The sequence below is a fragment of the Limulus polyphemus genome, unplaced genomic scaffold (assembly GCF_000517525.1).
Source record: "Limulus polyphemus unplaced genomic scaffold, Limulus_polyphemus-2.1.2 Scaffold145, whole genome shotgun sequence".
NCBI classification, from domain to species: Eukaryota; Metazoa; Arthropoda; class Merostomata; order Xiphosura; family Limulidae; genus Limulus; species Limulus polyphemus.
In genome coordinates this window covers 877579-899671 of record NW_013665755.1, presented here as the reverse complement: position 1 = coordinate 899671, position 22093 = coordinate 877579, and the positions used below count along the sequence as shown (strand labels likewise).

Here is a 22093-nt window from a genome sequence, read left to right as displayed (position 1 = left end):
AGAATATTAGTATACAATGTAGTATTTTTGAGAAATGTTCGTAATTTCAAATATTTATAGGGAAGTTGCCAATCTGTGTTAAACAAACAGATCATTGTGAACCAATATTAATTATAAAGGACAACAAAAGTGAAAACAAAATCAAATTAATAAAGTAGTTAAGATCCGAACTTACAATATCTCAAATTAATCAACATTTAGAGAAAAGAAATGGACTGCAGAAAATGTTCTAATGATTTTGTTCGGATATTAAGAGAAACTAAAAATAAAAATGCAATGCAAATTATGCGCATGGAGAGGAATTTATTATATCATGTCTTTGTTGATTTTGTCTCTACACCTCTATGTATTAAAGCCCTGCATATAACGCAGGTAAATATGACATGGAAAGCGTGTTTATTTCCCTTATACTACATGTATTAAGATACCTTGAACTGCAAAATTAGTTCTCTAAGTAAATGTAGGAAAAATTACAAGGTGAAGAAAGGGTACTGTTTAAGACAACTTATTACTGATGCATGCTTCTCGAAGGATTAGATATATTTTCTATATTGTCATGAAAACAATTTTGAATGCACTTTATACACTGTTGCAAGGGAGTGCATTCATAGGAACGTCAGATTGTTTAGTAAGTAGATAAAATTTGAAAAAATACAAGTTCGATTGTTTGTTAACGTCAGTATTCGTGCAACAGATGCAATACTGAGGAATTTGATATTTTGTCGGATATTGGATAGTTTGGAAGAAAGATCAAAGTTCTAATATGTGTCTTTCCAATTCTGTGAACAATTTTCCCTCTTTCCTTCTACTGGTTAATTTTTTTTCAATCATCAGTCTCGATATTAGTGCTGATATTACTGCAACCTACTTTCCCTGAGATTGAAGAAACCACATCGTTCTTTCGGCATAATACTTTAACTTAGAAATTCCAAACACAGACTACAGACATACTGTTAAAATTATGGTAAAAAATTTGAATTCACAATAACCCTGGAAATGTTTCTTATTTCCACAATTTCTCATTCGTGCGCCTAGTTGCACGAATAACCGAAAACTTTGCGTTTAATTGTCGATTTAAGTTAATTAGGAGAGATATTTTAAATTATCTTTCAAAGAAAATATATAACTACTTTTAATGTAAAAGAAATAAAAACAAATAGTCATTTGGTAATTGCTAATATTGTGATTTAGCTGCTACCTATTGTTATGATCCACCGGGTTCGATCTCTGTGAGCCTAATTCAACTACACAATGATTATTTAAATATAATTTACACGTTTGATGTTTTTGCAAATCAGATATTTTTCTTTGCAGGAAATATTTTAAACTTCTCTGATTCTACTTTTGCTACTTCTGAAAATGGAGATCTTATAATTTCCAACACCCGGGCCTCCATGGAAGGTTATTACACTTGTCAAGCAGAAAACGGAGTAGGTTCGAACTTAAAGAAAATGATATACTTATCTGTCAAGGGTAAGAATATGTACGGCTTAACGAATAAAAACTATGAAGGTTGAGTTTCATTTCATTTGAATTGAAATTACCAAACCAAATCAGCTGTGTTAGGAAAAATGGTTGAGATAGTAGTATGTTTTTGCCATTTGACAGTTTACAAGTTTAAGTTCGATTGCGCTTTTTTCATTACTGTGTAATTATTTTCAAGACTCAAAATTTCTATAAAATGGGAACATTTTTCACTGAAAAATTGCAAAAAATGCCTTTTTTTTTACTATCTAAATATTTAACTATAACACTACACCAATTAAGACAAAATATATTTTAGTCTGCACTTTTAGACAAAAGAACTTTAACGGAGATTACTGTTCGTCCGATATGTTAGACATATATTTTACTTTTCCTTAAAGCGATTTTAGTCATGTATCTGTCAGTTCAAATTTTATCAGGCTCCAGTTGGATTTGTTTGCTATTCGTGACACTTATTTTAAATAGGAATGATTTTGTGAAAAAGCTAAGTACTCACTAATCTCTAAGAAAGGTTTTAATAGATGTCTCTTTTCTGGGTGAATCTCTGTAAATATGAGATAAGAGCTGGTTGCAAAAATACCAACATATCCACAATTTGTTCACAAGTAGTTCTGTGACAAATGCTTCTCAGTTCATTCAAACGGATTAGCAAATCAGTTGTTGCAACACATCATTCTTGGACCAAGACGTCTCTTACGTAAATTGTACACTTGATTGTGTCAATCAGATGATAACCTGCTCTAACACACTTTCACGTAATAGTGAATCACCTAAAATTTCTTCGTGCACAATAAGAATTTCCTGAGCTGCGAAACGACTTGAATGGTGTTATCCTTCTCATTTATTCCCCAAATATACTTTTATATGTGGTCCTTATTGCTTTCTGAAAATAACCGTTTTATAAATTGTGCTTTTGCTATCTCGGATTATTTGTACCTACATAATATTATAAGCAAATTACAAATAATTTGGTCATGTAAAGTTAAATAACATGCTTCGTATTCGTTCCTTCCAGTTTATGTCCTTATGAGTCGAAATGAAGTTAGCTTACATGAAATGAGACAATGATAGAAATATTGGCTTTTTAAGTGGTATTTCAGACAAACTAAATGTTATTGGTTTACGTATTTGTTGTTATTAAGACTTTTTTATGATAAATTACTTGTTTATTCGTCATTTATTCAATCACGTTTCAGTTATATTAGTTACTTATCAATCATATTTCAGTTATATTAGTTATTTAGCTTATGATGAACTTTGATATTGAAGAATAGGCCTAGTCGGCAACAGAATACCACAAACAAAGTGTATTTGGAATGATATTATATACTCTTTGTTGTTATAAAACTGTATTGGGCCAATAAAGAATGTAATTTGAGTTATTTTAAATCTCATTTAGATGTGATATAGTACATATATTATTACTTAATACTGGTCATTTAGCTCTTGAGATTAAAAAGTTCTAAGTAAATATCTGTGTATTTTGTTGAATGACACTAGATGGCGTTTTCCTGGCATATTAGGGACAAAGATACACTATAAGTACATTATACAAAAGCTTGAGGTGTCATTTTTATCTCAAACGTCATATGCATTTTATGTGTCGGTGAGGTTCTGAAGAAAACCTATCCTAAGCCTCTAAGTTGTACTGCATTCAAAGTTTTTTGGGTTTTTTAAAGTCTCCTCTGCTTTTCTCAGGAATCATATAATAACATACAAATTTGGAATTCTCAACATTGAGTTTTATGTTGTGTTCCATTCCGCTGTCTATCTTGTATCTATTTGGAATCATGTCGCCATTTTGGGCTGTGACGATTAACGTTCTGCTATTTTCTGAGATTTCATCTCCTACAGAGATCATTGTAGGTAAGTGCTTTTACTGTCTGTTTTGTTTGGGTTTTAAGTTAATAAGTAATTATATTTTTGATTTTTCTGAAAGCGCACGTTTGTAGCGCTATAATTTTAATGTGCAGTATTAAGATTAAATCGTCCTAGACCATTACATTATAAAATTTAACTTTGATCAAATAGGGAACGTACAAACAATATTTGATAGTGTTGAGACTGAAAACATACTTTAAATTTACTTTAATTAAGTAGTTGAGGATAAAGCAATATTTCAAATGCTCCCAGAACATTTGTTGTTAAATGTTCAACTAGTGACGATCATATAACATGAAAAATAGTGTTTAAAAAAAATATTCAATACGCTCACACACACACACACACACATAGAGATATGTTTTTATTTCTATGATGATGACGCCTTATAAATTAACGTAAACAACAAACCATTCCTTATCTTAAAGCATCTTTACGAAAGTTGTTTTTGGTATTTACACACTATAAATGTTTTTAAAAAAATACCATAGTATTTTCACAGTGAGAACAAAAGTGAACTGCAATTAACAAAACATACAGTAGGTTAATTCATTTATCAGATACCCTCAAACAAATACGTCATACAAAAGCTCATTTTTTATAGTATGAAAGAGCAAGCTATTAAAATATTATTAAATCCATCATACAATTTCCAATGTAAATATATTATTTGGCATTTTCAAAGATACAGAACCTTCATTTTTTATTTTAGGAAAGCCAATAATTCAACCATTTACATTTCCAAAAGATGTTACTTCTGGAAAGAAAATTACAGTCACTTGCTCCGTTGCAAGTGGCCATCCACCTTTAGAATTTAATTGGCTCAAAAATGGTAAAAGAATAACTTCTTCACCAGCGATGGAAATCCGAAGCTATGGCGATCTTTCAATGATTGTAATTGAAAATGCGAATAATCAGTCGTCTGGTAACTACACATGTGAAGTTTCTAATATAGTCGGACAGGATACTCATACTTCTGTTCTAGAAGTAAAAGGTCAGTGAAACATGAAAACATAGTAATTACGCTTACACTAAGAATCTAAAGTTAATCACGTATTTGCATGTAGAGCAATATATTTCAATTTTATTAGATAAATAGATAATACGTTTCAGAAAACTTTGAACCTGAATGAAGTGTTGATTAACAAATTCTCACTAAGTATAGAATATTTTCTGATTTCGTTAGAAATCATTGTCCAATGTAAAAATGAAATGTTTGAAGTTTAATTGATTTTTGGTAATCCAAGTACGAATGAATTTCATATATACTTTTATTGTAAAATGCAGCGAGTTTAACCCTTACCATATAATTTGAAAAGTTTCATTTCAGCAATATTTAAAGGTGATAATTAAAAATTTGTTTTAAATTCTCAATATGTTGTGAACATTTTTATGATAAAACTGCTTTAAGTTTATAGAATATCTTTGATATCTTGTTTAGTGCTAACTGGGGCATATAACCAATTTTTTAAAAGATAAAAACAACTTTAGCATATTTCGTAAAGTACTTTAGTTTTTGAAAATGTTGAAAGGAAAAATTTGGAATGATTAAATATTTTTTCTCGAAATAGCTTAGTCATTTTTAAGTCTTAAAAACTATTAAACATATTAAAAAACTGAAAATATTTACAAATGATGATGACAGAATTACAGGCACTCGGGATTTAGGTTTTTACCATCATGCATTGGATTATGTCTTGCTTGACATTTTGAAATAGTTATTAGCTTGAAAATTTAATTTTCCGACAAGTATATAGGCATCAGTATTATAACGCGAAGAAAAGGCCAAACTGTAGTCACAATCAGCAAACATAAATATTTTAACATTTAAAAATTTTCTTTATGACTAATTTCAGTATGTAATGCATATAACATGTATCACTACGTGTAAACAACACTAACAGTAAATAAAATATACTTATATACCAATACTCTTATTGGGAGATAACTGAACCTCAGCTAAGCAACTCTCAAAGTAATTGTGGTGTAAAGTGTTAGTTAAGGTAGAGTATACTGATACTAAATTTCAAGTGCTGCTTTACGTAAAATGCATATTTTACGATTAAGTTGTTCGTTTATTAATATTCTAAGAACTTTATATCCATTTTAATGAAACTTTTTTAAACGATATAAAACCAAGAATGTTTTAGGTAGCAGATTATCAGACTTTAACAATTATATCTATAACAGGAATTTGAATATTTGCCGCAATTTTATTCGTAAACATTGATGAATCTTCGAAGTTATAATTATTTCTTTCCTTTTAAAGAAGTCAAAGAGCAATATAATAACATTGGTATAATTATTCCGAAAAGTTAATATACATGAATCCTCTAATCATATCTTACACAACTTTAATTTTTGGAAAGAAACGTAACTGGTACCACTATTTTTTATACAGTGATGTTAACGCTTCATATTAGTTAATTCGTTTCCGTTTCTTTTCAAGTTAAAAAATTGTTTAACGAAGTAACTCTCATAATATACATAAAAACATATAAGCCTGACACTCTGTTTTACTTTCACTCTTCAGTTCCACCATACTGGATACAAAAGCCTCAAGACATGTTACTTCCAGTTGGCGAAAATGTTAATATCGTGTGTGAAGCTGGAGGGACTCCTTTACCCATCATAACATGGTTGTATTCGCCCGGTAAGTAAAAGATCTAGTAACAATCATATATTTTATTTTTTCCTTTAAAACCATATCATGCAAGTTTGATGTAGGAGTTTTTTTAAAATTAGAAACTGATTCTTTTTTATCTTCGGATTTTCATAAAGATTCATCGTTTCATTTGGTATACAATATTATGTTCTAATTCTTTGAATAAATTGCGTTTCTGTTTGTACTTATTTAAGATTTTTTCTACTATATACCGAACATACCACATATCTTTCTCAGTATTAATTCTGTATTATACAATAAAGGTGACTTAAAAACTCGTGATACCCTTAAAAATTGAGCTTTGTCTAAATAATTATATTATTATTTGAAACAAGTAGTTATATATATTTATACAACTTTCTCAGATGGTGTTGTCTACAACACAGTTGTTCCTGGTGTCAAGGGAAAGAGTAATTTAATTCTTAACAGAATAAAGAAACAAGAAAGAGGACAGTATGTCTGCACAGTGTCCAATGATGTTGGAAACTCATTGAAAAAGGAAATTAATATAAATGTGTTAGGTAGGCTTTTATAATAAAATAAAACAGTCTTTTCTCAAATGTGTGTGTGTGTGTTAGTGATCTCTACTAAGTTACGAAAGTGCAAAAAGATTAAGGCATGTCTACCAAGCTTAAACAATACTTTGAAAGTCTACTATAACAATTGATTTTGAATTTACATATCAAAACGCTTGACGCCGACCTCATGTTGTCAAACCATATGATTTGAAAAATCCAGTTACTTTTAGGATTGAAATTTGCAAAGGATCTAGAAAATTTTTAATAATTTTCGTTCTACAGATGACATTTTTGTACCAAAAAAACAAACAACAGATTTCTTATTTAGTTAGGAATCTATGCCAATGCAGTTCCTAATAACATAAAATGGATACATTAAATTGGATAGGTACAAGGTGTTGCCGACGTTTGTACATTTATTTTGCTTTGTTTATGTTTACCATGAAAAACCTAACTCATTCACAGTGTAACTCAACGAAATATTTCTGTTTCGGTTTTGCAAAGAATCCAATCATTCAGCTCTAAATGTTACCAATGTTTGAAACATGAAAGTCATACTAATTCTTGATATTGTTACCCATTTTTACATTCAATATAGTTAACCAAGATTATGAAGAAAAAAATATTATAAAATTTTAAAATGCCTTCAAAATAAAGAATACTAGTGATATTCAATTTGAATACTTGGAATAATAATTTTGAACATGTTTGTTAAGAGTTAAATATAATAATAAGTTTCAGTGTCTACCGCTGGGTGTCGTTTCATCTAATAACTCAGATAACGCCTTTGTTAAAGAGAGGTTTGGCCACCATTACTGCTATTGAGATACTTGGAAACACATCTAGTATCCATTGATGACTACCTGAAAAGAAGTGTATTTATCTGTTGTTTTTGTGGTACTCGTCATACATATAAAATTTGTTTAGCTCGGCGTATTACTCCATATAAGTCGTGGTTTAAACGAAGATACTATTACTTCAGCTGGAAAACGGAATTGAATAATAATATGTATCCTATTTCAACATGGACGACGATTTGTGCTTTGCTACATCTTACGCTTGTGGTAAACGTCGCCAAATTAGGAGGTAAGATTTTACAAGTTACACTTTCTTTCATTAGTCATTTGACAGTTACAAAAATCATCTATTGTTATCTATAATGAAATATCATGGATAAGACCATATTTTGTTATATGGTTTACTCGTTTAGGAATTTTCATATTTTGGGTATAATTCAATACTATACATAAATTATGCAACCTAACCTAAGAGTATTTATCTATATATTTTTTCTTGAGAAAACGCAATAGAAATATTGCATCTCAGTTTTCAGAAGTTACAATTACATTCATTTACGACCCCTTGTTCTCTTAAGTATAATAACTCATAGTTTAGGAATGAATTGATGATTAGATAAGAGCTATTCCGTTTTAGGATAGTTCAGAATTTAATATTATAAATTAAAATTTTGACTCTTTGGTCAGAACCACTGAAAGTTCAACCAGTTTGGTTTCCTGATAAAGTCAAAGTTGGAGACCGAGTAGTTGCAGTTTGTTCGGTAACGTCTACTGGAGAAAAAGTCCGGTTTTACTGGACCAAAGAAGGCAAAAGTGTTTCTCAAATTCCTAATGTTTCTGTAGAAGACAAGTCTCAATATTCAGTTTTAGTGGTGGACCCAACATCCAGAGATAATACAGGAAACTATTCTTGTGTGGCCGAATCTTCTTCGGGAAAAGATTCTTTTACTGCTACGTTACATGTTACAGGTAAGTTTGGTCAATCAACATCATTTATCAAGAATTCAGCACATTTAGACTTGCAAGTGTTCTATATTGATACTCCTCGTTTCTAAATATCGAAAATAAAAATAAAACACATAATAACAGTTTGATGATAATGTGTTTTAACAAGTTATTAAATCCAATGAATATTCTGGAGGTTTCTAAATATTTTGAAATTACTTACAGCTTCATAATTTCTGTATAAACTAATATGTTGAAAGATTAATTTTATAATTATTTCAAATAAATTTCATTCTGATCGTCTTTATTTGTATGTTACAGTATGATATATTTAATATATTTCTTTTTGTTATAGCCTTATTGTTATAATCTCTGTTTTTGTGACATTTCAAAAGTTTGGAGGCTTAATGGGACAGCACGATTAATACTGTTTCCTAAAGTCAAAATTTAAGCCTTTACTTTCAATAATTATCATGACAGTAAAATCAGATAGAATATAATGATACTTCAAATAATGTTAAACAGGTAAAAATCAAGACTTACGAACGCTAGTCATTTATACAGTATTGGAAGTAATGATGGAAACGATGAGGAAAATGGTATAAAAAGAAACTACTACAGGAATGTCACCAATTTATTATGTAAAAATGAACTATGTCAGACCACAATCGCGTGTTAATAGCTTATATAATAACTTGTCCGGGAAGAGTTACTAAAAATCTTCAATAAAAATATAATTAATAATAATGAGTCTTAATTATGGGTGACAGAAAATCACAAAAATACTCTATAACCATTCTGCCCTTTGTCCCAAGAATTACTAAGCACTAAAGCGGAACTATCACATTTAAAGCTTTATGTACCATGTCTGTGACATTTAGCCAATGTAGTTTCTACTGCGTAAGAAATTTAATGTTTTATATTAAATCTATCTAATGCTGAAAATAACTAATAAAATAAATATTGAAATATGTAACTGACCAGTTTTGCCTAGATGTCCACAGAACACTAGCACAGACCGTGAGTATATAATCTCTCCTGGAACTGGGTGATTTATTTTCGTTCTAATTTACTGATTTATTTAAAGTGACCTTGCTAAGGTGAATCTTCCCAATGGCAACATTTGAAAGTGGGTTTATGAAGAGAACAAACCAAAGATGATATTTTTTTTAAGAGCGAAAAGACAACTCAAGAAAATTTACCAGAGAACTTCAGGAAATAATTTTAAATCTCCACGATACGATTAATGCTTGTGTATGTAAAGTTAGAGTAGAGAAAGTTATTTATACCCTTTAAAGCCTATGTTAATTACGTGTTCTATCTATACACTGCGATGGATTGTCATCCAGATAATCAGAAAGTGCCATACAAGTATAAAGCCTATAAAACTAGACAGCCACACCATGCTCAGAAGTAGTTTCGTGTTCTAGTAATAGCTCCAAAGACTGAAATGCCAAATGACAAATATGTAGAAAACAAAGTTTTCACCAGTCAAAGACAGTTCATGCGAAAAATTGAGGCACAATTTCCAAAAAAGGTATATGAAATTGCCACTGTTAATAATAGAAGTGATCGACGTAAAAATCCGAAACAAACTTCCCAAAAGTGGTATTCAATATCTTAGGGTGTGGTCCTCACGAGATAGACGATAGTCAAATAAAGATCTTGTAAACGATCTTGATGAATATCTCAGGGTATGGTCAAATACATATCTTGGGGTATATATAAGAGTGATGTTACCTTGACAACAGTGAGACTCACAATAGTACAAGATGGTCTCAATGGAAGTGTAGCTGCTCGAAAATAGTTGCTGAGAACAGGCAACCAAACCAAATGGTTGAAATGGGCATCAGACCACAACCAGTGGAACTAGTAAAGATAAATATATTTACAGATGAGTACAATATCGAATTTTTGGGCACAAATGAAAGACAGTTAGTTCGATGGAGGAAAAGAGAACATGTACAGTGAAGCCTATTAAGGAGAAGTATAAGTGTTAGTGGAAAGTTGCACCTTAGTCAGTTGTTTTACATACTTACACAAAATAGATGACATTCTGAGCGTTGACAGGTGCAATAATATTATTTTTGATCATGTCATTCCTTCAGAAACAAGACATATTTGACATGGAGTCATCTTCCAGCAAAATAATAATATCAAGAATTTAGGAAATGTGATGGAACAATACTTGAAAATCTCAAAGAAAAAGATGCAAATGGAATACTCACAATATGGCTGGCCTGCATAAAGTTCCCATACGAATATCATTAAGGCTATATGAGCTTGTATCTAGATTAAGAAGGTCAAATTGTAACCAAACAACTTGGTCAAATTATGGAGGATTATATAATATAATGCATTTGTAAACTTGTGGTAGTAAACACACAATTTGCATTGCCTTATTTAAAGCAAAAAAAAAGTTTATTGTATTCTACAACTTATTCGCTTTTCATAAGTATGTTTTCTGTAATAATGTACTGTACTTAGGGTAAATTAATGTTTTAGTTGATTGGATTCATTGTTATTGACCATATATTTGTATTACCTATGCGATTATACAATTACTTTCAATACTATATATATATATATATGCATACATATATTTGCACTATTGCAGAGAATAGTTTATCACAAGGCCAGGCGTAGCCTAGTGTTTAGCGTGCACGATCTATTAATCCGAGGATTCATAATTCAGTACCGTTGCCGCAGTAACTCTGGGACTGTGAGTGTACTATAAAAGTAATGATCATATACCATTATCAGATCAGACAAGAGTTGGCGGTGGATGCTACTGTTTAGCTACCTTCCCTCTAGGGCCTAGGTTATCAGTTCCAAATTACGGTCTCCTGTTATTAAATAGTCCTTGCATATGTTTACATGATAATTAAAAAACAAGCTCGTCACATGAACAGGAATGGGAATATGATATGTGCATATCTTAAGTATCCTATTTTTAATTACTTTAGTGATAAAGTATAATCTCGAAAACTGAAGGAATTTAACTAAACCGGCTTTCTTTTAATCAAAGGTCGAATTTGAGCAACTATTTTACAGTGATTTGATCATAAAAAGTCCGTTTTCATACTTGTTTCAGAACCTCCATTTTGGACTGAAGAGCCCACAGACGTTACTGTCACAGAAGGAGGCTCTCTGAGCTTAAAGTGTGGAGCTGATGGACTTCCACGACCAGAAGTATCGTGGAGTCGAGTCGATGGTAAGTACCATCTATATTTTATCCCCAATATAAAATAAAGACGTAATGCAGACAGTAAGCATATATTGTGCTATTTTCCCAATATTTAGAAATAAATATTGATCGAAAAATATAGTTGTTCATAATATAGAGAAAAACATTATTTGTCTCCTGATTATTATGTAGATTTTACTATAATATGATATTTAAACCGAGTTTTCGATATCGACTTTGGTTTTCTTCTTTCTAGGTACAGATTCCGTTCAGAACTGGAAAACTGTTTCTCTAGCTCCAGGAAATCATCAAATGGCTTTAGTTTTTAATGCAATAGGAAGAGAAGATTGGGGTGCTTATGAGTGTGTAGCTTCAAATAACATTGGATTTCCACTAAAGAAAATGGTCAGGATTCAGGTGAATGGTATGGAAATTATTACGTTGGCAGCGCAACTTTTCCATGATTTCCGTGTTTTCCAAGATATACTGTGTTCTTGGTGCTTATATTGAATATAATCCAAAAAGAATGATGTAAACTAAACTTTTCAATGTATGAATAATAAAACAGTTAGTCTGTGTAAAATACTAAGAGTCTGAATCAGAATGAATCCTTTATATTTCAAACGTCTATAAAGTTTGATTCTCCTGGATTTCTTATGCAATTGTATTTGACCTCAGTCATCGCTATTTCCAAATTACAAAATACCCTGAACAAACCTTTTATTTTATGTTTTTATCGTGAGATTTAGAGCCGGCTGCGTTTATACGTGTGTGTCACGTAACTGAGTTACCAAAATATATTAACATTCCATGTTGATCTAGCCAAAAACTAAACATATCATGCGATTAGCTTATTTATCTTCATAGATTTTTGTTTGAGTCAAACCATTTGGTGTTGTAACAGTTATCCTACACGTTGATATCTGGATACCAGTCGCCCATTTTTAGCTTTAATTCGACAGAACTGGATCTTAACTTGAAGGTAACTGATCTTATTTATACAAGAAAATATATTTAGCTCTGAATTTATAGAGCTTAATTTAGTTACGTAGTATAAATCTAGTAGTTCAACAATATATTGTATGTATTATGATTAAAAATTGTGATAAAATCAGATACATTACCAATATAAGATAAAAAAGAAAGGTTTAACATAATTAAAGATTTGGTAAATTTCCGTGTGATGTATTTGTTCGCTTGAATTCTTTTTTATCTGTGGAAGAATTATTAACAGTATTATTCATGAAAAGTATTTTGTGATGTGATTAAAACTTAGTAACTATGCTAAAAATAGATACTCTTTAAATTTCACGTTGAAAATTATACTTCATTTTCAAAACTAAAATTATAATCTTCTTGGGTTATATCCACAATTTTGAAATGTTTTTGCACTCAAAAATCAATAGTTTCTAATAATTGTTATTTTTTGTAGGTTATGGAACTCTTAAGTCTAGGAACAATGTCTACTAATCTACTAATCAGAGTACGATAACCAATTCTTTGGAAGTCCCCAACAAGAGAAGTGGGAATTAAAATTAAGAATGAAAAAAATGTTCGATATTGATTTGGTTAATAATATTTAATCGTTTGTTGTAAATTGCAGATAAAAATTGAATTAAAAAATGTGTTTTATATTGACCAATGTGAAAATACGTTTCGAATGAACAAGAATAGCTAATTATTAATTGCTTTAGTTCGAAGCCCAAGTGATATATCGGGTATTCGTGGCAAATCATTCTAAGTAAAAATATTTGCTATTTCTTTGAACATCAAAATATTTTAAAGGGAATCGTTTCTAAAGCATAATGGTTAAGCCTTATCCTGATATTTCAATATTTACATTTTGAAACACCTAATATCGTTTCTTTCGTCAAAATCACATGGATATCATAACCTCAGATGTTAAAGAAACAGTTTATATAAATATAATGTAGTTAGAATAGGGTATTGTTCTTTGAAATGTTGAGTTCCAATGTTTTGTTGGTGTAATTCAGGAACTTAATACTAAAATCCATGCTGTTCTGTATGCTATCTGGTTTCTTACATCACAGAGAAGCAACTACTCACTATATATCAACCGATTTTTAGTAATGAATTTTATCAGTCTTTTCATTGTTGTAAACAGATATTTCTCTAAAATGTTTTAACCTTAATGCAGTTGGTAAACATTTAAAATAAGCTGTTTTAAATTCCAATCGAGGGCGCTGCTGTAGCTAAAATATAGGAAAATGCTCACATATATATAAACAAAGAAACGACGGATTTAAGGGGCAGAAGAAAATTTGATTCCCATGGAGTTACTAGTGTAGCGTTAAAGACCTTTTTTGAACGCTGGAGTATAGTATTTGTGATCAGCACAAATGTAAGGTGCGAACTATTTAATAACAATAGTTGTTACAAAAAGTTTGAGAAAAGCGAGTGAAAATAAACTTGATACAAAGACTACTTTTCAAACAAAATGGCGCTCACACAGAGTCCACCGAGCTCCAAGTTAGCGACTAGGAGACCGAAATTGCTGTTGTTTGTTCTTGTGACTACTGCTTTGGTACACCCGTGTTATCTCCTTCAAGGTAAGTCAATTCTGAAACAAGTTATTGAATATTTTGTACCATATACTAGTTTGTTGATTAAAAGATGCAAATAATAATACTTTAATTTCATTAAAAACATCAATACCATAATGACCTTCTCAGTAAACTAAATTTGAAATGAAACGTAGGGTTATGAAGCATTTCTCGATGGTTATATGTATTACATCAGTTTTCTATTTGCCTTAGTGTCGAAAATTTATTTAAATATAAAAGTATTTAGTGATAGATAATATAATATTTATATGGATGATTTACTTCAAAGAAAACTGTGGTACGAACATGATTTATGAATTTTTAAAGAAAGAGATTCATTTTTAGCCTATTAATTTAGTCAAACTAAAACAGTCATGCCTATAATGTTTTTAGCCATTTTAAACTGAAAACTAAGCCTGATATCTCAAAATTATTCTGCATATTATTTTCATCTTCCAAATTCATACGGAAGCTTTAAGCTTCCATAGGATGTTTTCATCTTCAATTGAAGATAGATTTTATAATGCAAATACGGATTAGAATACTGAGCCTAAGGTGTTACTTTAATTCTCAAAACAACCAAAAGCAAGGTTGTAAAAGAAACATCAAAACGTTCTTTCTTTATTTAAACCTAATTTTAAGCTGCTTCTTTTGTTTGAGGTACGTTTTTTATTTTATGAGTTATTATGTAAATTTTATAAACCTATTACCTTAATATTAAAAGAAGCAGTAGAGAATACAGAATCATAATTCCTAGCTATATAACAATAATAGTATTTGTAGAATAACATGCGTTTTGAAAATTTAATTATATGGGATTACTTGCAATTTAGTAAAATGTTATGAAATACTTATTTTTCTTTTTTCAGAAAGACCAAAAATTCTTCCTCTGAATACACCTGAATTTCTTTTGGTAGGAGAAAAATTCAGTTATACTTGTACAGCTAAAGTTGGAGAACCTCCATTTTCCTTTCAGTGGTTAAAAAACGGAAATGAACTCATGTCGGCTCAAACCGACGTGCAAATTAAAAACTTTGAAGACATTTCACTAATAGTCATAGATTCTGTGAAAGAGAAACATGCTGGAAATTACACTTGTATTTTAAGTAACAATGCAGGAAAAGATATATTTACAGCTGCGCTGATTGTCAAAGGCAAGATTTTTTAATTAGTTTCATATTTTGCATGAAGTTGCTGAATTTTTTTAATTTATTTGTGTTTTGACTGTATTCAACAAGGTAATCAAATTAAGTAAAAATATATGGAAATTTACATTCTGTTAACAACAAAATTAATCCTTTTGTACTGCGATTTTGAAACCTCGTTTTGGATCATATTGCTGATATATTTAATCGATTTCTTTGGTTGACAATGAAGATGTAACAACTTGATTACATGTATTCCTATTTCTTGATTAAAGATGTTAGAGATTTTTCTTAATTTTAGCTCCACCAACTTGGATAAAAAAACCGATTAATCAGGAAGTATTTCTTGGAGAACCGATCGTATTAGAGTGCCAAGTACATGGCCACCCAACTCCACAAATAACATGGACTCGATTAAAAGGTTCGTAGTTGATGAGTTTGCTCTTCCTTTTCCGAAAAATAATACGTCTTAATAAAATGTATTTCCAATTTTCTTTTGTAATTTATTACAGGAAAATAGTGAAATAGCTAACTGCTAAATAGATTAAGTCCAATCCTATCCCTCTCGATAGGCTGATCAAATAGTCTGACAACTAGAGAAAATCTAGCTGGTTGTAAGAAACTAAAACATATTAGTGAATGTTTTTTTTCCACAATTAAATAAGCGCAAAAGTAAATGCGTTTTTGTTTTTCTATTATTACATTTATGCGAGACTTTTGTAGACTTCGATTTAAAGAAAAGAGTAAATAGTTATGCAACTAAACCCAAATAAATGTAACTATGAGATTAGATTATTGTTTTCGTTATTTATTTAAACAATGAAGCTTATTTCTTCAACTTTGTTCCGAGATATGTGTTCAATTCGTAGTTTTATATTAGAATTAGTCGTTCAACAAAATAATATTTTATTGTAAGCTCCGACACGGAGACTTGTATGGAATATGGTAGACGTGATTTAATAAAATAATTGTTTATGGTTGTTTTTACGAATTTATTATGTAAGGTTTTATAAACTACGAGTCTACTCTTTAAAATTAGTGAGCTAAGCGATATTTGAATAGATGAAACACCTCTATCCACATCTGCCGGGAAATTTTTGTTCTCAAATGATGGAAAACTTCAGATACCAAAATCCTCAGAGGATGATGAAGGTTCCTACAAATGTGAAGCCACAAATGGTGTTGGAAAAGTGTTAACTTCTATAGTGCAGGTGAAACTACGTGGTATGTGTTATCCTGGCTTTTTGTTCATTTCATTGTCACTGTGTTTCTTTCAGGTTTTTAAAATTAATCAATGATAATAGGTGCTATATGTTGAAAGTTATGAATCTGAGTCATGAGATTATACACATCATATAATTAAAGCGAATCTTATGATTGTATTTTCCAATTTTTCATTATATTTTCAAAACATCCTATCAAGTTTTACAAAATTTGTTGACATTTACCGAGTATGAAATAATTCTTAGTTTTGTGAAATGTTTCCTGTGAAAGGCTTTAACAATAAAACAATGAAGAAAAAAAATGACGATAGGAATTTGATTTGTGGTATTACTTGTTAATTCATATTTTCTCAAATTTTATGATAATCCTAAAGGATCAAATATATGTATACACCAGTTAACATAAATACGATATTAATACAACTTTTACAGATCATTACTGTTCAGAAATTTTAAATTTTAATTAAGGTTGAAGTAAATACTTAATGATATTTGAAACATTCAGAAATAACTTTGTTGTTTTAAAGTCAGGAAATCAAATACACAATATAAGATAAGCGGAAAATATAAAGTTTTTAGTAGCATGCAAAATATAAAAATAATCTTAATATTAATCAGACTCTACTGTTCACTACTTTCGTGTAACCATTCAAAATATGGTGTCCATGAATGTGTGGACATTTTTGATAACGATGTTATTTTCAGTTTTCTTAATCTGAAATACTTTCTGATTACAAAGAATATAGTCCAACAAACATTTGTAAATTGTAAATTCCGTGCTTTGTATTCTTTAATATATGGTTAATTTGATAGATTGGAGTATATTTGTTATAATCATTGAGTAGAAGCTGTTTCTATTTTACCGAGCGAGGGCGCTTTGGCTATAAACCTATAGACCAAACAAAACCTTTTATGTGCTTAGTGCTGTCCGCCATGTTGTCATTTTCAAGTTGGTACTGATGCTCTGAATATGACAAAAATCGTGAGCTAAGGAACTACTTTTCGACCATCTAAGGTGACGTTGTTAATCCGAGTTCTTCAATAGGACATAATGATGAACCAGTTAAAATGGAACCAACAATGGACCACTTTTTATACTTTGTGGACGTTCTGTATACTATTAGCTTCTACTGGTCGTGCTAAAAGCACTTTTGGTAAGTCATTGATAATACATATTGAATTACACATTAATATTCTCTCCTAATGGTACTAAGTTCTGCTTTTCATTTTTGAAGTTGCTAAGTTTTGGAAGCATTACAGATCGAGCTACTGAGCATATATCTATAATAATGTTTCATAGTAAAGCTATTTTTCTAACTTGTCAAAAACAGGAAATTTTCCTTACTATTCTATAAGAATAAATCTCAGTTCTTCGACTCCAAATGTAATATTGTTTAATATATGCTAATTGTATAAGTATTTAATAATAATGAGAACTTTGATTCTGTAATCTACGTCTTGTGCATGATATTCTACCATCTAATTTGGTTATTAAGAATAAGATTCAATAATAAGCTTAAGTTTCGAAACCGATGAGATATGAAACCACCTTTTTGACTAAATATAGCAGTATATAACTCTATTTTAGGTACATAGCAGAGAATTATAGTGTAATGGTGTTTGTTTTTTCCTCTGTTTACAGATTTATCAGTACCACAAATACAGCCCTTTCAATTCCCACCTTCAGTGCTAGTTGGAGATAAATTCAGTGACACGTGTACGTTGAAAACAGGAAACCCTCCTGTTTCCTTCTATTGGATAAAAGATGAAAAAAATTTATCTCACGATATAACAGGAGTGGAAATCCGAAATTACGAAGATTTTTCAATGTTAGTTATTGACAAAGTGCAGTTATTACATGCTGGAAACTATACTTGTGTTGTTAGTAATGGATTGGGTAAAGACACGTTCACTTCCAAGCTAGTCGTCAATGGTAAGAAGTGCTCTGATATGTTCGATGTTTTAACTTAGATCTTTGAAATGCTGTATTGTAAGCATCTATGTATTTAGTTAATAAAAAAAACAGATTAATTATCTTATTAGATATGGAGCTAATGTTTCTTTAATCACTGATAAGTAAAGAACATAAATTATAATTTACAATGTCTTCAACTCTTATCACAGTACTTTTTTCTCGCAATATATCTAAGAAGTGCCTTTAAACCAACTATTGTTTGTATTTTGATATTTTGTCCATAAGTAACGTAAATTTCGCTACGTGATGTGTGATGCATATATTTTTGAAATTATTATTATATTCGTTGTTTCAATTTACTATTTTAGCTTTAGGAAATCACACAATGGAATGTTTTGTATTTCATTTTGCATAAAGTATAAATTGTTCATAAACAGAGTGTTTAAATATTTAGCTCCACTAAGATGGATCAAAAAGCCAATGGAAAAAGAAACCAGCCTTGGTGAAACAGTTGATTTGGAGTGTTTAGTGGATGGATTTCCCAAACCTCAGATAAAATGGTCAAAGTACGAAGGTAATTCCCTCATTGTTGTCTAAAAGAAAGCTTAGATGGAAGATTGTAATTCATCTTAAAGGCTTTAATAGAATCTATTCACCTGTTTAGAGCTTATTTATGGAATGTTTTTCGATCTGCAAGTGTAGGACTAGATGAAGATGAACACTAGCAGATCGGATTGGGTGAGATGAGCTCTAAAACAGTTTATATAAACTCTTCAATCTTTCTATATTTTACTGCATATAGATATATCAAATACCCTATTCATGTGATTCAGTTGTAAAATTATTATGCTTTGTTTTTGTTTTTTTGTTAACAATACACAATCTAGTAAGAAATACCAATTTTTGATTTTGTTTGCAAGTAATATTTGGTAAAAAGTCGCATAGGTTAGCAATGATTTTTACTTTGCTACTTGTTGTCAAACTGTTTAGTAGTTTTAAAGATATAAGTTCCATTCAAAGTGATCCTAGTTGCTCAGTGGTAAGTCTGAAGGCTAAAAACCAGCCTTCGATACCAGTGGTGAGCATAGTGTAGCTTTGCGCTTAACAACAATCAAACATTTCGAAGTCTAGCGAGAAACCTTCCTGTTGGAAATTCAAATTTACTGACAAAAGTTAATTGCTAATTATTTTCAATTAATACCAAACTGATTTTTGATTGGTCATAAGTATGAAAATATAAACCCAGACGTGTTTTTCTCTAAATTCTAAGCTTCTTTCAACTTATTTTGAAATTTATCGAGTTAGATACCCATCAAATAGAAATATGTTTCAGACTAATTTTATTATTATACCTAATTGTAGATCTCGGTTACTTTACATTTTGTTATGATTGAGAGATTTTAAATCATGGGGTAGTTTTAAGCTAAGAATAAACCTGAGAAATATATCATGTTAATATTTAGGAATGTTCCCATATTGAGATGACACACGGATGAAGGCGTTCTTGTGAATGTGAAATTAATAGAGCAATTGTTGTTTTCTTGTTATTCTAGATGAAAAGCTTTTCAAATCTGAACGAATTCTTCAATCAAACAATGGAGTACTTGAAGTATCAGTTATAAAGGAAGCTGACGGAGGGATCTATAAATGTGAAGCTACTAACGGGATTGGTGAGGGATTGTCCACCATTGTCAGATTAAACATACATGGTATGTCCAGATTGTTGTTTGTGCAAACGAAGCATGAATTATGCTGAATGTAGAAATTTGGATATATTTCGAAAATATTTGCTTTTTTTTAATAGTTTGGATTACGTTGTTGTTACATTCTTGTTGGTTGTCTTAGAGTTTGTGCTTAATAATTGCTTAACCAGAGTAATTATGTATGAGTTGAGAACCGAAATCAGAGACTAGTAAGCAATAAAATTTGTTGTTTATTATTAACTTGTGAGTGAAATTTGCTTTATTGTGTGACTTTTAACACAAATAATGGCTACTAAAGTTTACCTTCATACCGAACGAGGGCGCTATAATACTATGAAGGGAAAAAAAAGACCATTGTTAAAGCTGATCTCCGCCATGATCCTTCAGTTTAACACTGGGTTTCGAAGATCTCTTTGCTGTAGTAATATTACTTCATGTTACTCAACAGTTAAATTAAGTCGGTAAAATTATTAGTCGTGATATTAATTAAATATTGTTCAAGTGTACACATTAACAGAAATGAAAGAACTGGTGTGGATGCGAAGAAAGATATATTTTTTGGTTGTGAAAATCGTTCTCGTCCTACTCTTGGGGACTGAAGGTGAAACTAGCAGTGGTAAGTCTTGTTATAGCCTTATATCTTATGTAGAAATTATTTTAAAATTTGAATAAAGTTGATTTGTATTTCTAAAATAGCTTTGTTGAGTGTATTTATGCCCTTATATGTTTAGTGTATTAAGTTAATGTGTTTCATATTGGCTGGTAAGAGAAAGTCACCAGTAAACAACATTTACCTTTCTGTTGCATTCTTGGAGAAATTACAGCTATTTTATCACTTTTAAATATTCATTTTTAATTAATTTTATCAGTTAAATACATTTCAATTTTATTTTTATTTTTAGGTCAGCCTAAAATATTACCATTTACATTTCCTGAACATGTAATGGTTGGTGAAAAATTTAACGCTTTATGTAGCATTCGAAGTGGAGAGCAGCCATTTTCATTTCGATGGTACAAGAACGGAAAAACTCTCGATAAAAGCACCGATATTGAAATCCATAGCAATCCAGATTATTCAATGATCGTGGTTGACCCTATAACCTCATTTAGCCAAGGAAACTACTCATGTAATGTTAAAAACAACAAAGGAACAGATACTTATTCAGCAGAACTTAGGGTTAAAGGTAAGTGGATTAGAAATAATTCGTACTGCTTTCAATATTATTGATATATATCTGTGACTGGTATATTAAACTGTATGAAATATGAAATTTATCTACTTTAGAAGTGAAGCCAACATTATTATTAAGTTCAAGTATATCTGACATGATATATAATTTTGATGCCATAATTTGAGTCGTGTTTCATGTGTAATGTAAAACACACACACACATATATATATATACAAAGCGAAGCAGAGTCAAAAAACCGAATTTACACCAAAAGTTTGTGCTACGCATCATTATCCTTTTTTTGGAACCCAGCAGCATAATCATTAGTCAATCCAGTAAATACAAGTCCAACTTTCTCTCTTCGTATGCAATACGTTGCACGAAATTATTGCATTTATGCGATAGATAAAAAGTCTGGTTATGACTTTGCTGTATATGTTCCAAATTAAATTAACCATTATTATTTTCCTATATCCACCTGATGTACAGTAACGTTTTAAATCTCAACCAATGCTGACATAGTCATCTCAATTCTTGGTTCTAATACGATTCATTTGTGGTTGTGGGACGAACGAAACGATATATTATCAATACTGTTATATTTTTACAGTTAGTTAAGTCGTTTAGACAAATGAGTAGGTAAAATATTTATATAATCTCTCATGAAAAGAACTTATCATTGCTTATGTAACCCACCTTCCTCATTTAATTTACAGAAAATGCCGGTAGAAACCCATAAATACACGTGAATACCCATTGCTAACGCCAGATTTTGTAGAGGTGTACTTATTTGCACTGGTTTATTTCATAAAGTTGAATTAAATGAAAAGTTTGTATTATATATTTCGTGTTAAATATCGACATTTATGGTGTGTTATGAATTTGTGTTGAAG

At 30.4% G+C, this 22093-nt stretch overlaps 1 protein-coding gene across 10 annotated transcripts in view; it reads left to right on the top strand.

The window, feature by feature from the left end:
- The window catches only part of LOC106475230 (Down syndrome cell adhesion molecule-like protein 1 homolog), a 50441-nt gene that overhangs the window by 8775 nt on the left and 19573 nt on the right, over nt 1–22093 (top strand). The window contains exons 1-5 of one of the 10 annotated variants that reach the window (XM_022380512.1): nt 11871–11902; nt 13952–14048; nt 14912–15196; nt 15489–15608; nt 16250–16411. The exons of 2 other annotated variants lie outside the window; for them this stretch is intronic. In XM_022380512.1, the coding sequence (XP_022236220.1) occupies nt 11900–11902; nt 13952–14048; nt 14912–15196; nt 15489–15608; nt 16250–16411 (667 nt within the window). In that variant the 5' untranslated portion in view covers nt 11871–11899. Of the gene's footprint in view, nt 1–1314; nt 1474–3071; nt 3352–4078; nt 4361–5899; nt 6020–6396; nt 6553–7333; nt 7636–8033; nt 8316–11385; nt 11506–11734; nt 11903–13456; nt 14049–14911; nt 15197–15488; nt 15609–16249; nt 16412–17254; nt 17565–18052; nt 18344–18779; nt 18900–19878; nt 20035–20056; nt 20645–20930; nt 21213–22093 lie in introns of those variants that run through there. 7 more of the 10 variants (XM_022380499.1, XM_022380502.1, XM_022380514.1 and 4 more) reach the window with 7 other exon arrangements.